A 15,549-nucleotide genomic window follows, 5' to 3' on the forward strand; every position below is an offset into this window, starting at 1 on the left:
GTGATGATGTTTTTTTTTTTTTATTATTGTCATTACATTTTCTCCTGCTCATAAAATCCCTCCCCTTGGTACAATCCTCAGCTGTTTACCAAGTATAATTCAAAAGGAAAAATAAATGAAAAAATGTAAAAATTGAGAGAGAGCTGGTATGACCAGCCTAATCTGTGCGTGGGCGCCTCAGTGTGCTTGCACAGTATGGTTTTTCATGACACGAACATCAAATCCCCAGAGAATACAGCTGCCACGATGAGATGTGTTTTTATGGGGATTTAGGCTCTGGAAGAGAGATTTGAGTATTACCTATTGTCAAAAATGTGCAATGTTAGGAGAGCGGTAGCAATGGAGGATGGGGATGTTAAACGGGCCTGTTAATGTTTTACACAGTGCTGTTGATGCTCATGTAGACCTGTAAAGTCTTGACAGTAACTCTTGGTGTTGAGTGGTGTAGAAAACTTATTGAAAGGTGGCAAGTGGGAGGTACTTATAGGAAGATAATCCTGCTCTTCTGAGGGTTAGGAGGAGCTGCAAACCCCCACCCTCATCAGCCATTTCTTCTTCAGAGCAGTCTAGCATGCAGAGGGACATCGTTTTTCATCCCTCACAAAAGGCTCAGTGAGCCCTGTCTTTAACCAGCTAACAACAGACCAGCGAACCCTTTAGTTCTTCAGACATCTAAATGCTGGCGGCGCTCATTTTAGTCGGGCATTGGAGAATCAGCTCAGGCCAGTTTTCTAACCTGGAGTGTATTCCAGCAACATACCCAGATAGATGTGTGACCACGAGCCAAAGAAGCCCAGTGCCGACCTTTTGAATGGTGGGCTGCCATTCTCAAACACCGGGCCCCAGATTGACTTCGCCCTCAGCCAGATGAGAGAGCCTGCTCATGTGTGAACAGCCCTGACTGCCTGTATGGGTTTGCCAGATCCAAATGCCCCGCAGGTCTGAGGGAGCATTTTACAGCCTGTTTAACAGTAACTTCAAAAATCCCCCCGTCCCATTTTTTTCCACAAAGAGATTTCTCAGACATCAGGCCTTGGTTGCTGATTGCCTCTGAACGTGGTGTTGATTAAAAAGTCAGCATTGTTCAGGCTTTCTTGTTTTCTCTTTCTTGTGGATCCTGGGAGTACAAACAGCTCGATAGGCTGCGTGTGAAAGTCTTCGGGCCTTGTGTCTGACGAGGGACCCGCGGTGAGAGAGAAAGGGGCCTGCTTGCCCAGCTTTTGGAATCCAATAAAGTGCTTTATTCCAGGGCTGGGGCCGACGTGAGGCTAATCTTTGATCTGAACTGGAAGCTGAGGGCTCCGGAGTGGGCCACGCTGCCCGATTATTTATGGGAACTTCAAAGGTTCCGCTGATCACACTTGTGTCTCTTATCTAGCGAGCAAGAAACAGCCACAACAACAAAAAGTGACTTTGCGAGGAGAGTGGAAATTCAGAGCACGAAAAGAAAGGTAGGGATAAAGGCGTGAGCGTTTGAAAAAGAAGGGGGAAGGGTTTGGCGAGGCTCTGTGGGGAGATCTCCAGATTAGAAGTGATCAGGCCGATGTATATGGGCCATCTGCCTGGGAAATGTGCCTCTGGCTCCGTCCGAGAAACAATCGGACCTGAGGAGGATAAGTGCTCCTCTTTTCCTCTCTGTTCCCATGGAGGAGAGGAAAGGCAGCCAACCTCGGGGAACCCCGCTCTCCTCTCTTCCTCACTCTGTTTTTTGCCCGCCTAGTCTCCCTCACTTCCTCTCTAGCTCCCCCCTCCATCCCTCCTTCCACTATCACCACCGCCACCTCCACATCACATCAGAAATGTGACTGGCCTCAAACTGCTGACTTGCTCACAGTCCATTGAGTTTCCTCTCCTTATCAAATTACAGCCACCTCAATAACCCACTCGCTGCAGCACGCCGGAAGAAATGAGGTTTTCTCCACTGCCCGCCCCTGGCACTGCACTCTTTCCCTCGCTTTTTTCTCCTCTCACATTTTTCTTTCAAAAACAGCATACGGGGGAAGAAGAGGGGTGCAAGAGGACGAGGATGGCTGATGTGAATGTCGGTGTGTATTTTCGCGTGGGCGTACGATCGTAATGTTTCGTACGAGGACGTGCGAGGGGGGTAGAGATGGCCCATCGGCTGCACATTGCTGATTTGCAGACACGGACCAATGTCCAGATGGCAGGCGCCTTCCGGGAGAGGTTTTTACTTCCACCCCAACAACTGCTCAGTCGCAGCAGCCCACCAAGACCTCAGCTACCTCCTAGCATCAGCTACCCTGGGTCACTTCTTTTTGAGCCACCGGTCTTCAGAAACAGACTGCCATCTCTCTAGGCACCCCACCGTCTTGCTTCCTTACTCCTCCAATAAGAGGCATACCATCATGTCCCAGTGGAGAAAATGACATAGTCCCATCACCTGCTATATACCTGCATTGAGAGAGCATTGGGGAGCCTATGAAAAGGACCATGCAAGGTCATCCGTCTCATTTTGTGAGCGAAGCTGCAGTTATTACAAAGTCAAAATGAAAAGCCTCATCCCCAGGTCAGCTGTCTGACAGTTGATGGATGTCATTTAACCTTCCCAGCAGCTGGTTACTGGTTTAGACGCCAAAGTAAATAAGGCAGAGGGAGGAAAGTTGAAAACACCTCTCCAGGCCGGGATCCATTTTCTCCTGATATGATATAGTCGCCTTCGAAGAGTAATTGATGTATTTTTAACATCAGGAGCATTGATGCTTTTTGAGGTCGTAATTGCCCCTGCGTTAATGCATGCAAATGAGAGTTCAGGATAAATTTACAGGAACTTATACAACCCCACCCACCCCTCCACACTACTTCTCCAGTGTGAATTAACATCAATATTTATCTTAGTTCTATTATCCAATTCTTACCTCATTCACATGCTAATTGCTACAATTACCATTAAATAAGGGGCCCCAGTTCAGAGGAAATAACCTGCTGCTGAGCACTTGAATTACTAACTCGTCACCTGTGCACACATGATGCATACACTCACACACACAAATACACACCTACACAGAGACAGCGAGAGAGGTGAGAAGAAAGAGAAGTTATGTTAACATCTGCCTTGTGGTGGATTTTTAAATCCCAGAACACCTGACAAAACTACAATGCAGCCATGAGTTTATACATATTTTTGGAAACCTATCCTGTCAGTGGCATCATGGCTGCTTGTCTAACAGGGGAAGACTGCAAAAATAACTGATTGGAAGAGTAGTTCAAATTGAGAATGAACACTCATGTATAATGATGGAGGGAGCCCGTGGAGGGTTAACATGAAAGCCCAGCAGAGTGCCAGCCCCAGTTACCTGAAGAGCCGCAGTCGACGTGCTCTGCCTTCACCTGTTTTATTGGAGACGACGCCGGCGTGTCAGTGACAGCGAATGTCCAAGTTGAGTGGGAGTAGATTAGATTAACTCCCCTGTGAAAGAGCCTTGTCTGCTTCCATTGTGCATCCTGTCTAGTTAAAACGACACAGGTATGCCATGGCAATAAGCAGGTGCGCTGACATCAGAGTCGTGTTGGGAATACTGGCGCTGATTGGAAAACCTATAGAGTATTCCTCAAACACAAACACACAGCTGACATACAGCTCCTACCCCCCTGAGCAAGCGTCTTACATGGAGATCAAGTGAGTGACTCTGCAGGGCCACCGGGGTACAAACCTCACTATACTGCACCCACCGGACTCAATGCTTGGTCCCTTAAGGGGTGCTTCTCCCTGCAAAGACATCCATTTTGTGAATCGAGCTGGTGGAAGTGCAAAGATGTTATTGAAAAAGGCCTTGCAGGGTGTAGAGACTAGAGGCACTGCTGCAACCAAAAGAAAGGCCTAAAACCTAACAGGATAGAGACACAGAGCCCAGTACTAACTGAGTTGTAAACTTCAATTGCCCCAGGGCTGCAGTCATTCTCTGCTCATCGAATCAGCCTGTAACATAGAGGGTGAATTCAGACCTTGTCAAGAAAACAAAAAAAAAATAAAAAGAGAGAGAGACAGTGTATACAGAGAGAGAACACGAACAATGCAAACTAAATAAGTAAGAAAAGTAAATAAAGAAAATCCAATTTTCCTCTCAGGAGCAATATCAATGCCTTTGAAACTTTCTGAGAAAAAAAAAATACAAAGTCTTTACTGTAGTAATGCGTAGAAACAACTGACCTCAGCAACTGATTCAAATAGTTTCCCTAGTTTAGTACATACGGAGTGCTAACCTCCCTCAAACAGAAATATGCATAAAGAATGATTACCAATGTCGGAGCCGTCTTGCCTTTTGGCATGGCCACATGCTCATACAGCACAATCAGGGGAGCTGATGACCTTTGCTGATAGCAGAATACCTCATTGAGAAGGCCTCTCAGTTGTAAAGTAGTAGGCATGCTGTGCAAGATCTATTAGTTTGCTCTTTTATCTGTAATAATCCTGACAGAGCAAATAATATATTCTGAGCAAAAAATAAAGGGTGAACAAAATTATCATAATCATTCAAAGTGATGCTTGGGGAATGAAAGGAACGAATGTGAAAATAAATTCAGTTTCGATAAATCGACTGCACTTGCAGGGCTGAAGTGAATGGAAGCTGTGGAGTGGATGGATACCATGGAGCAGTGTCTGTCTTACGCACACAAACGTCCCTCGTAAATTATCTTGAGCGATGTAGAATTTATGAGGCAGAGATATCTCACTGCCGACCTATCATTTCCATGGCTCTGTCACCATAATTCTCTCCAAAACTGCCCCAACCCATAGATAAAAACGACCACTGCAGCTACAGATGAAAAAGCTAGAAGAAGCAAAAAGGGACAGTAAGTGATATAAGTGAATCTGGATAAGGAGGCTGTGGTCTTTTTCTGACTCAAGTACCCACTACATCCGGGTAAAAGAGACCAGAGAATATGCAAAAGTGGAGCAAAAGAGAGGACAAGTGTGACAATTAGAATTTGCTCTGTTTACGTTGCGTGAAATCAAGTGTCGGGGGAATTTGGTGAATTGGAAGATGAGTCAAATTGCCAGGCATATACTGCTTACATCCTTACCTCAGCTGGCGCGGCTCCTCAGCTTGACAATAGCTTTTACCTTTTGAAATATGTGTTTGTGTTTCTCTGTGTCAGTGGGAGTGTATGTGAGTGTGTGTGAAGAGATTTGGGGGAGCTTTTAGAGCGCTATCATAGAGTAGGTGGAGGACGGTGGAGTGTATCAGAGAGGGCAGTCCGCACATGCTGCCCTGTGAGATTGGATTCTCACCCATGAAATGTAAGCACACAGAAAAACGCTCTGCTGCAACAACCTCCTATTTACACAGCAATTTTCCACTCGCTCGCGACAGAACTAAATCGCATTTGTCTCCCTGCCGTTGATACCGCGCTGCCCTAGAATTTCATTCATATCCAGTTAATTAGCACTTCCTCTCCCGGCACCAGAAAGAGCAATCATTGGACAAAGTGTGCAGAGTAATTTATTACAGTTTATTACAGTTCATTGAGGAAGGCAGAATGTGTTGGATATTAGAATGATTATTTGTGTTTGTGCTGATAGCAGTCTGTGTGACAGGAAGAAGAAGAGAAAAAAAAAAAGTTATTTACCAAAAACAGCTGGACGGATAAATTAGGCCCTTTCTCTACATGACAGTATCTCCCACCACTGCGCTGTTTCAACATTTCTGGGTGAAAAGCGACGTCTCTCAAGCTTTACTCCCTCCTTTGAAAACGTTAATTGCTATTCATTACTCGCTATTGCTGAATGATAACAATGTTGGAGTTACAATTCTGAGTCATTAAATTAGAAGGAAGGGGATGAATAGGAGGAGTGGGCAATGGAAAATCCTCATCCCTGTTGAGCCTTGACAGTGTGTTATGGTTTAAAGGGCTGCTACACCCAAATTAAAAAAAAAAACAATTCTATTACTTACCCCTTGTAGTATCTCTCGTAGTAAAACCATGCAAATTGTTTCGGCTTGATATGCAAACGTTTTTGACATTTCTGCCTCCACCCTAATGACAGTGAATGAAATTTCATTTGCGGTGTTCAGATTATTGAATAAAAAGACACAAAAAACTGAGACTGTATCTTTAGTAGAAAGCAGGTCTACTACCAAATGTTATGTACAACATTGGAGGTGCAAATCTCAGACACTGATATAAGAAAACCTGGATGACTAAAAGGAAAAATATCTGCATAGATGGGAACCCTAAAATGCAGATTTATATTTAGCCAAATGTGTTTTCCCAGGCCAGCGTCACGCTATGGTGCTGCACTGGATTTTTACTGTGGGGAGATAGGGAGGCTGATGGTCTCTGACACTGGAGATCAGGTGCTTGCACCCTGCGTTAACTATACTTTAGTTGCCAAGAGCAGATATATTAGGAAAACATGCCAAATTTGCATGTGTACAGTATAAACATTTTGTGATTTTTTTAGATTGGTTCATTAAAAATGTTTTCTCAATATGTTGATAAAAATCTAATTCAGGAAATGTAACATGCATTCCAAAACACATTTGCTTTTGTAAACATAACAATCACACACATAATTAATATTAATTACATAATGATAATAACCTAATTTTTAGGAGACAGGATTGACAGGGAGAACCACTAGCGGTATGGGAGTGTGAATTGATTTATTTATTTATTTGTAATTTGGGTGAATGGACCCTTTAAGACTGGCAAATGATGCCTCCTGGACACCCCACCCCCTATCATCACTAATGCAGCACTCACCCCGCAGCGGCAGCAGCGGCGGACATAAACACATATTCATGTGGGGCTGCTTGCACCACCTATCTCACACACGCACAAACCTGTTTCTTCATCAAATGGGCACCATTGCACCTGTCTACACAAACACACACACACACACACACACACACACACACACACACACACGTAAACACACACTTGGAGGCGGAAGCGCGAGTCCGTGGAGGCTGTAATCTGTAATTTGTAAGTTCCTTTTGTTTTTAACACACACCAAAGCAGTGGTCCTGTGGGACCTAATAAAACCTCATAAGCGCAAGGAGAGGAAGCCCGAGGCGCTGCTCTTTCCCACAGATCTCACCTTGATAGATGATTTTAGAAAAACACAGAGGCGTGCTCCACTAACAAAGTGCTGCGAGAAAAAGCAGTGATATTTAGACTCTCCATCTGAGGAGAGGAAAAATGAGGAGGAAGAAGACAGGGAGGAGGAGGAGGGAGCTCTGATTTAGGCTAAATTACACGAGCTGCTCTCCTTTCTTACCGCTTACCCAAAGAGAAGCGGAGTAATCAGTGGGATACCTGTTTGGTTACCCGAGAGGAAAAAGGAAAAACAAAGTTTGAGCTTTTGCTACTTTTTTCCTCTCCTGCTGTTCATGCAGCGCAGAGCCAAGATTAACTAAAACACAGGTGCCATTTTTTATTTTGTCCATCCCATAATCATTTGTTTCATAGTGTTAAAGGGAGTAACCAGTGGAGATGTGCTGGGAACCATGGCCATTACTTTATATTACTTTAGGTCTCTAAAAACAAACGTGGCAAAACTGGCAATTTCGGCCCCCCAGCTCTGCAATATAGAAATAATAACAATAATAAAAGGGTTCATTTAATTTGGAGAAACAAAAACAATTATGAATGTGCCTGGGTGGAGGTCATCTCCTCTCTGCGGCACTTCTTCTCTTGGTTTCATTTCAGAATACCTGTAGACTTTTTCAAGGAGAACTTGAAATCAATTTCAAGCTCCATTTAATTTTATACACCCGTACATGCTGACCCACAACAGCACAGTTCAAATATTGATCTTCTTTAGCGGGTGACCCAGGGTGCCTCTTAGTAGTCAAACTCACTGTACAGTTGCATCCTTTAAGAGTGAAATAATGAGATCAAAAACAAGTGGAAAAGGAACTTCTTAGGCCTGCTTGATATGAAAAATAATTTTCTCAAACTTGCTTCCATGAAACATGCCTGCTGCACCAACGAAGACAGATAACGACCTTTTGAAAAACAAAATTTCAGCGTTTGCCTGGATATCTATTTGTCAGCAGCAGCAGCAGCAGCAGCAGCAGCGTGTCTACTGGCAGTGGAGAAAACAGGCTTGCAGGAGCACAAGGAGAAGCGGTAATAATGCTTTGCTGTTCACCACTGCCATTAAGCCGCTGGTGATAAAAAGGTGCAGTGCTTTTAATGGCTTGTGATAGCTTCTTTTTTTTGGCTTTCACTTGTACGTCCACTCTGTTAACTCAGCACACAGGGTAATATGTCTCATTTGAGAGGATCCTACCGAGAGGAGAATGCTTGAAGGACAGTATGAGAGTGACACTACATTATAAACATACTAATCACAGCTGGCTAAGATACTGCAGTAAAGAAATAATTGGACTCAAGCTGGTCTGGCTGCTTGAGCATTTTAGCGTGCCATTTGTAGAAATAGAAAACCTCAGGACAGATTATATTCTCAGGGAAAAAAAAGGCTACAAAGGGTTTTCTACTGTGAGGTTATCCTCCTGTCTTTATCCTGTAACTGTATGCGTGTGTGTGTGCGTGTGTGTGTGTGTAAAAGTGTGTGTGATGTAGTGAGAGCTCCCGCGGTGTAAAGACAGGGAGGTGTTGTGTCGTGTGTCTTGTCTTTCTCCCCCTCGCCAGTCCCTCTACTCGCTCACGGTCTCCGTTTGGCCTAAAGGAGCGCTCAAGCGGACTGAGCAGCAGAGATTTCAAAACCAAGCAGACATTCTTGAGCTGTATTAAAAGGCCTGGGTGGGAAAGAAAGGCCACTGCAATGCAGATTTGACAGCAGTGAGTATCAATAGCCCTCTGTAACCGCCAGCCTTTCTCTGAACCTTTGCATCTTTGTGAATTATCACAGTTGGGATGTCCAACCTCAATATCTCCGTAGTACTGAGCTCCATGTATAAGCACTGCAAACTGGCATCAAATAACTAGTCAGTTTTGTAATTTTGTTCAGTGAAGTGTTTTAGTCTTTTATCAGCATGTTTGTGATTTAATCAACATTTTGTCAATTTCAGATTATTTTACTTCAACACAGTTATTATATGGCTGCTTCTAGAGTTTGAAAACTTTGGCTTCTTTTGTCGAATGATGAAATGGTTTACTAGAAAAGCCTTTCTATATTTTTTTTAAAGGATCATTTTGCTACAGTATTAGGGCAGAAATGCAGGCTTCGCCTCACCACAACATTTCATGATTCCCAGCAGCAGGTAACACAGAAAATATGTCCTGTGGTGTCACATTTTCACCTTTCTGAGTGATGAGCAGCACTAAATGTTTGACACTTGTTTATTAAAAGCTTCATTAGAAATGTGCCACCTTCTGAAAAAAAAAAACTGCAACTGCAGCTGCAGATTTGTTTTCCAGAAGTGGAGTATATTAGCATCAGCAGCACCGTGAATGCTAATTCACTGACATTGTAGGTCCAGAATATAGACAGTAGCACTACGGGCTAAGGCTCAACATTAATGCTGCAGGATATTTAGCATTATTGGCAAAATGTAAATATACAAATATACATTTATTGATGCACTGCACAGCACCGTGCATGCAAAGCCCTGCAAGCACCCACCAACAGATGACAAGAATTCCTACATGTGTAAGCTCAAATGTGTACGCTCACATTAAAAATGCAGCTAGACCCCCAGTGGAAAACCTTTGTTGGTGAGTAAATCTATTGCACTGTTTGTGCCATTCTTCTATACAGGGAACAAATTTAATTTTGTTCCATTTACAAAGGTCTAGTGGAGTAAGACGGTGGGTAGCCTTAAGAAAAAAAACACACAAGTCAGCCTGACTGTGAAGTCTCTGTGAAGAACAAGGCAGCACTCGCTCACACACCAAATGAAATTTCAAAATAAACGACTGAGCTGTGATTTACAATTCTCCTCCGGGCCAGAGAAAAGTGAGAAAACATTTCAATCAGTCCCTCCGCCTTTGTTATGCTGCTATGAATCAGCTGTTTAAGGGACAAAACAGCTGAATGGCGGCGAGAGAAAGACTCTGAATGACTTCACACCGAAATATAGAACATATTGAGAGGTATATTCCAGAGCCCATGAAATTGGGTTTTAAGTTTTTTTTTCTTTTCGTTTTTTTTTTTTTATTTGTGTCTGATTGAATCTGAGTGAATTGTGCTCAGCTAAAAAGACTGAAATACAACAAAGCTGGCATTGCTTTGTGATATAATGGAAATGTTTGAAATACAGCATTTAGCTATAACAACACTGAGACAAATCAAAACGGATGTCACAAATGTCTAAATCATAAGATCTGGGCTTGACTTGCAAGTGGTTAAAGTATAAGGCTGCTGTTTTATTATCAACAATTCTCCAAAAAGACCAAAACCAACAAACTGCTTTTTCGACGGTGTCTATGACACTTAGTCCCCAAGTCCATTGGTTCCTGCTGAAGATGTAAATCTTTAAAAAAAAAAAAGACCCACAAATACCAATAAAGAAGCTCAGTCATTTCTCCTGTTGGAGCAACAGCAAATGTTTCTCCAACAGGAGGAGATACTGCATTTGTCGGGGACTATTTTCAGCTGCAGATTATCACACATTTGCTGCTCTTGTGAGGATTTCCAGCAGCAAGATGGTGTATGTGGGATTGAGTCAAAATTAACTACGTGTGTGTCCATGGTGATGAAGGAACATGTGAGCACATTAACAGTAAGAGTGTGATAGTAGATCGAAACGGAACCCGCTATTGTGTGTTAAACCTTTTCCCGAGAGGTCAGCGGGGAGGTGGCGCGGTGGGGGTGGCGGTCTCTCCGTGTCCCATTTGAAGCCCAGTGCGGCCGTGGTTCATTTCTCAAACTCATCTCCAATGCACCCACACTGGCCTAACGAGAGCCCATGTAGGGACAAAAACCTATTAGGCCTCCCCAGTTACAGACAGCATCTCCATTTACAGCTGTCAATAGTACAGCTTGGCCTACAATAATTATCCCCCAGGAAGGAGCCGTCTCTGCGCGGTTCGCATTAGTCCGTCCCCGGGAGACCGCCAACCTGAATCCTTCGATATCTAAAGTCCCCGTGAATAGCAGCGCTTTGGGAGGCAGGATCAAGGCTTGAACCGAGGGGGAAGTGTGTCACGAGTATTCCCAGTCCTCTCCTCTCTGCATCCCTCGCCTTTAACCAGATGTATCAGTGTGTGTGTGTGAGGAGGGAGGGAGTCGGTTCCAGTACAGTCGTAGAAAAGAGATCAGCATGAGTAGGAAGAGGAGGAGGAGGAGGAGGAGGTGGTGGAGGAGGACGCTGAAACCAGAGAGCCCGGGCAATTCCTCCCAGGATCCACCAACATAAAAGGATCGCCTCTTGTAGGTGACCTAACCATTTAGAACGATACCGAAGCCGTGTACAGTTAAGGGGGAAATTCAAAACAGCCCGACCAAAGAAGCCACAAAAAAGAAATCAATAGATGCAACAATAACAATAGACATCAGCGCAGCGGAATGCCATGATAGAAAATCCAATTACAAATCAAAGGAAGGCAATTTTAGAAAACGGGAGATCTTGAGATAAGTCCAAGGCAAAGACAGAGAGAGATGTGACATGAAGACAAAAACAACTGCTGCTTTTTCCTCTTTAGACATAACTAACACCCTGCTTCCCACCCAGCAGCATCGTCTTAGATAATAGAGTTACATTTACGAGCATTGCCATATGCCCACCCAGTGCCTGGTAAATAGAAAATCCATGAGATGCCATGTTTTTATGGCTCTGAAGACAGCTCCTAACTACCATGAGCAAACCTGAGCTACCCCGTCAGCTTCGGCTTGTACCATAAATATATTTATACTTTAATACGGGCCTACAGCGGTGAGCATTGCATCCTGTAAAAGCCTCACCGCACTGTAATTCATAACTCCCTCAATATCCAGCACCATAACTCATGAAATGAGCCACTACAATACAAATTGACGGTAGGAGAAAAGTGACATCATCCTGCGGAAGGATGAAGCCGGCACCCCATGTGGTAGAGAAACTCTCCCCCTGTCGAGGAGGGGGACGGCCCTTCAGCATTGGTGTGATACTGCCACTTTTTTGTAATCAGAAGCCCACAGTTCTCCCACCACACCGCAGGGAGTCTCTCCTTGTGTTAATGAAAACAAACATTTAGCCGGGATTTATACGAGCCGCAGCCGACTACAAAGAGCATCAAAGCAAACTGCCTGGGAACACACACCCAAACACTGCTGCACACAAATAAAGGCAAGGTATGCTTCGCTAATCTTTTATGTAATAAACTCCTGTCTTCCTGTGATATCATGCGGCGCCATGTTCACACATAATAAGCAAAGCTGTTCAGAGCCCAACTTAATACAGTGTCTTATTTGAAATGCAAACAAACTGTGAGGCAGAGGCTATCACCTCAATCTATTCCCCTTCTGTTCTCTGGCTGTCATCTTACACGAGCCGACGCTGCAGCCCTGCACTGTGGCAGTGGGGGGGTGGGGGTGGGGGTGGAAGCGGGGGCAGCATCCTACGAAGGATGGGTAATGTGCACGGAAAGGGATGGTGGGGGAAAGACGCTGGCCACAGTGTGATTCAGAGGGTTGTTTCCCCTCGCAGCGCTGCAGGGCGAGGATTTACCGCAAAGAGAGAAAAAAAGAAAAAGAACAAAAGCTGCTGATACATTAAAGGGATTTGAAACAAAAAGGGATGTTTCATGAAAATAGCACACAGGAAGTGTCAATTTCAGTTCTGTCTTGGACTTTTAAAGGAACCTACTGTGGACATAAACACACACACACACACTCACACGTGGCCAGGTACACATACACACAGCTCAAGAGGCTTACTGGCCATTCTGAGGATTTGGATGTAACAGGGATGTAGCGGAAGGTAAACCCACCTAAACTCAGTTTGCTAACATTTCTACTTGTAGAAAGCAGCTCAGGAAGCTTTTCACAGCTTGACATAAAAATGTAGAATATGAAATACAGCCGTCATCAAAATACAAACTATTAGAATGTTAAATCCTAAAGCAGCATCTTTAGCTTCATAGAAACAGTGTTGACCGTCATGCTTGTGTGCAGATCGCCACAGACAGATAGATTATCCTCCTCTTTGTCACCATCAAGGCAGTTTACTTTGAAAAAATCACAACTCCTTAGCAGTATTTTAGTATGACAATAAGAGTTTGTGGGGGCCGCCTTGGCTCCTCTACAGTGTGTGTTTTGGTGGCACCTGGTCATCCACATGCTACCCCCCCCATCCCCGGCTGGCCGGTGGGGTGTGCCCACTCTGGACAGATGGGTGGGAGGGGGTGAGAGCCATTACCATGATGGTGGGGGAGAAAGGGGAGGAGTAAGATTAAAAATGAAAAGCAGGTTTCCATTGCAGTCCCCCTGTTATTTCCCCTCAATCACTGCAGTGACACACGCTGTTTACTGCAGCACATGCTGATGGTAGTAAAAACAGAATTGGACGCTCGACACCCACCCCCCCAAAACCCCACCCACCCAGACCCTATCATCGCAGCACTCCCGTCACCCAACTCGCTGAATTAAAACATGTGAATAATTCAGCAGATAGACAGGCACACGGGCTCTTAAGAGTCACCTTGTTGTTGATTTTTTCACCTCCCTTCAGAAAATTGCAGTCTTCAGGTTGCACAAAACAAGGGGATCAGTGACAGAATCAATTTCCAAAGAAGGAGGACAAAAAACAAAAAAGGGGGGAAATCAATGTTAATTTGCAGAGATATATAATTATTCAAGTCTGTCACTTGGTGGTGATCGTCGTTAGAAAAACGAGGGGGTGTAGAAGAGACTGAAGAGCTCATTGTGGGCCTTTTGTTAATTCAGACAATTCTAATGTAATATAAGTTTGAATGTAATTTGTCTGTGTGTATTTTAAGTAAAACTGTGGATTTGCATTCATCTGTAACATCATGATTTTCCCACATAAAGAATCCTAAAAAAATCAAAGGGGAACTATGATTAAGAGAACCCCCAAAACTGTGATAAGTGGACATGAAATGACAAAGAAAATGGAATTCCTCACTTAATATTTCACACACAGTTTTCACATCACAAAACTAGAATGTGCTGAACCTGAAGCACAGATCTATTTAACACTATTTAAAAACCAGAAATATAGTGATTACGTTGTGTGTCAAATCCAGCATCCTCACAGCTCTAACTTCCAAATTTGAAGTGTGAGTCACTGCCAGTTGTCATGTCAGTAGGAATCAGTTTTCCCCGTGTTGAGCAGAGCCAGGCTGGGGTCACATTAGGTAACACGTTCAGAATTTACGCACCCCACTGGTGGGGATGTGGAGACAAACTAGGTGTTTTCTTAACAAAGAACTAAAGAAGAAGTTGCCATCCTAATGCATTTTTTAAAAAAAAGTCACGATGAAGATTTGAAAACCACTCCTAAGTGGAGGGCAGCAGAAAGAGTGAGGGGAAGTATGAGCGCAACAAACTGACCGAGAAAACATTCCCAAGCTCAGTGAGTCATGGAGCTGATGTACACAAACACTGCGTGCTCCCACGTCACACTGATCGCTAATTCATTGCTTTAATTTCACTCACTAAGGGGGGGTGGGGGCTGGAAATGAAGAACAGGATGATCGAGAGGATAAAATTAAAGGGATGCCCCCCTCACACTCCCTCCTCCTCACCCCTGTCCCCGTTTCCCCCCTCAAAGGCAGGGTGAGGGTCAAGGGTTAGGAGGGCTGGGGGGGTTGGGGGGTGGGGTGGGGTGAAAGCACTCAGGGTAACAACACAAAGCGAGCGCGATGCTATCACGTGCCGCCGAGGAGCGCACGGAGGAATGAAAGGCACACGGACGGAGAGCGAACGAGGAGAGAGTGAGAGTGAGAGTGAGGGGGAGAGGGGGAGAGGGGGGGTGACAAAGGCTTCAGCTTCAGTCAGTCTTACCTCGGGCAGGTAGAGGAACGCAGGGGGACACTGGAGCGAGTGAGGTAGCATCCCGGAGCCGGAGAGCAGCAGGCAGCCGGAGTTGGCCATGGAGCTCAGCGTGGGGTGACGGGACGCTTTGCGCATTTAGCAGGGAGATCCTTACGCTCTACTCTCTCTTCTTCCTCTCTCTCTCTCTCTCTCTCTCTCTCCCAGGCTCGCTTGCTCCCACTCTCTCTCTCTCTCTCTCTCTCTGTCTCCGGATCACTCCCTTTCTTCTGCCTCCTCTTGCCTTTTAAATTTCCCTTTTGCTGGCTTTTGTGTCTCTATTGAAGATGTAGCGGTGAGGCGAGCGGTGCGCAGACAATGTGCATGTTCCACCTTTATCACTAATGCTCCCTCTCTCTCTCTCTCTCTCTCTCTCTCTCTCTCTGTCCCTCTCTCTCTCTCTGTCCCTCTCTCTCTCGCTCTCTTTCTCACTATCCCTGGCACGACTCTGTTTACTTTGAGCGCGATAAAAGCCAACATAAGCATTCAGACACAGAAGGGGAGGTTCTGTGCAAGCTGAGGAGGAGGAGGAGGAGGAGGAGGAGGAGGAGGGGTTGTAGAGCCGACAGGGGGTTGGGTAGGTTAGGGTGGGGTTATAAAAGTGGTGGTGGTGGTGGTGGTGGTAGCATTGGTGGGGGGGGGGG

General features: G+C 44.9%; 1 protein-coding gene across 1 annotated transcript in view; it reads right to left on the minus strand.

Annotated features, from left to right (window-relative positions):
• LOC139216221 (RNA binding protein fox-1 homolog 3-like) overlaps window positions 1-14,968 on the minus strand; it is a 73,745-nt gene extending 58,777 nt beyond the window's left edge. The window contains exon 1 of the mRNA XM_070847296.1: window positions 14,879-14,968. Coding sequence (XP_070703397.1) covers window positions 14,879-14,968 — 90 coding nt within the window. The remainder of the gene's footprint in view (window positions 1-14,878) is intronic.
• Between the last annotated feature and the right edge of the window lie 581 nt (window positions 14,969-15,549).

The sequence above is a fragment of the Pempheris klunzingeri genome, chromosome 17 (assembly GCF_042242105.1).
Source record: "Pempheris klunzingeri isolate RE-2024b chromosome 17, fPemKlu1.hap1, whole genome shotgun sequence".
NCBI lineage: Eukaryota > Metazoa > Chordata > Actinopteri > Acropomatiformes > Pempheridae > Pempheris > Pempheris klunzingeri.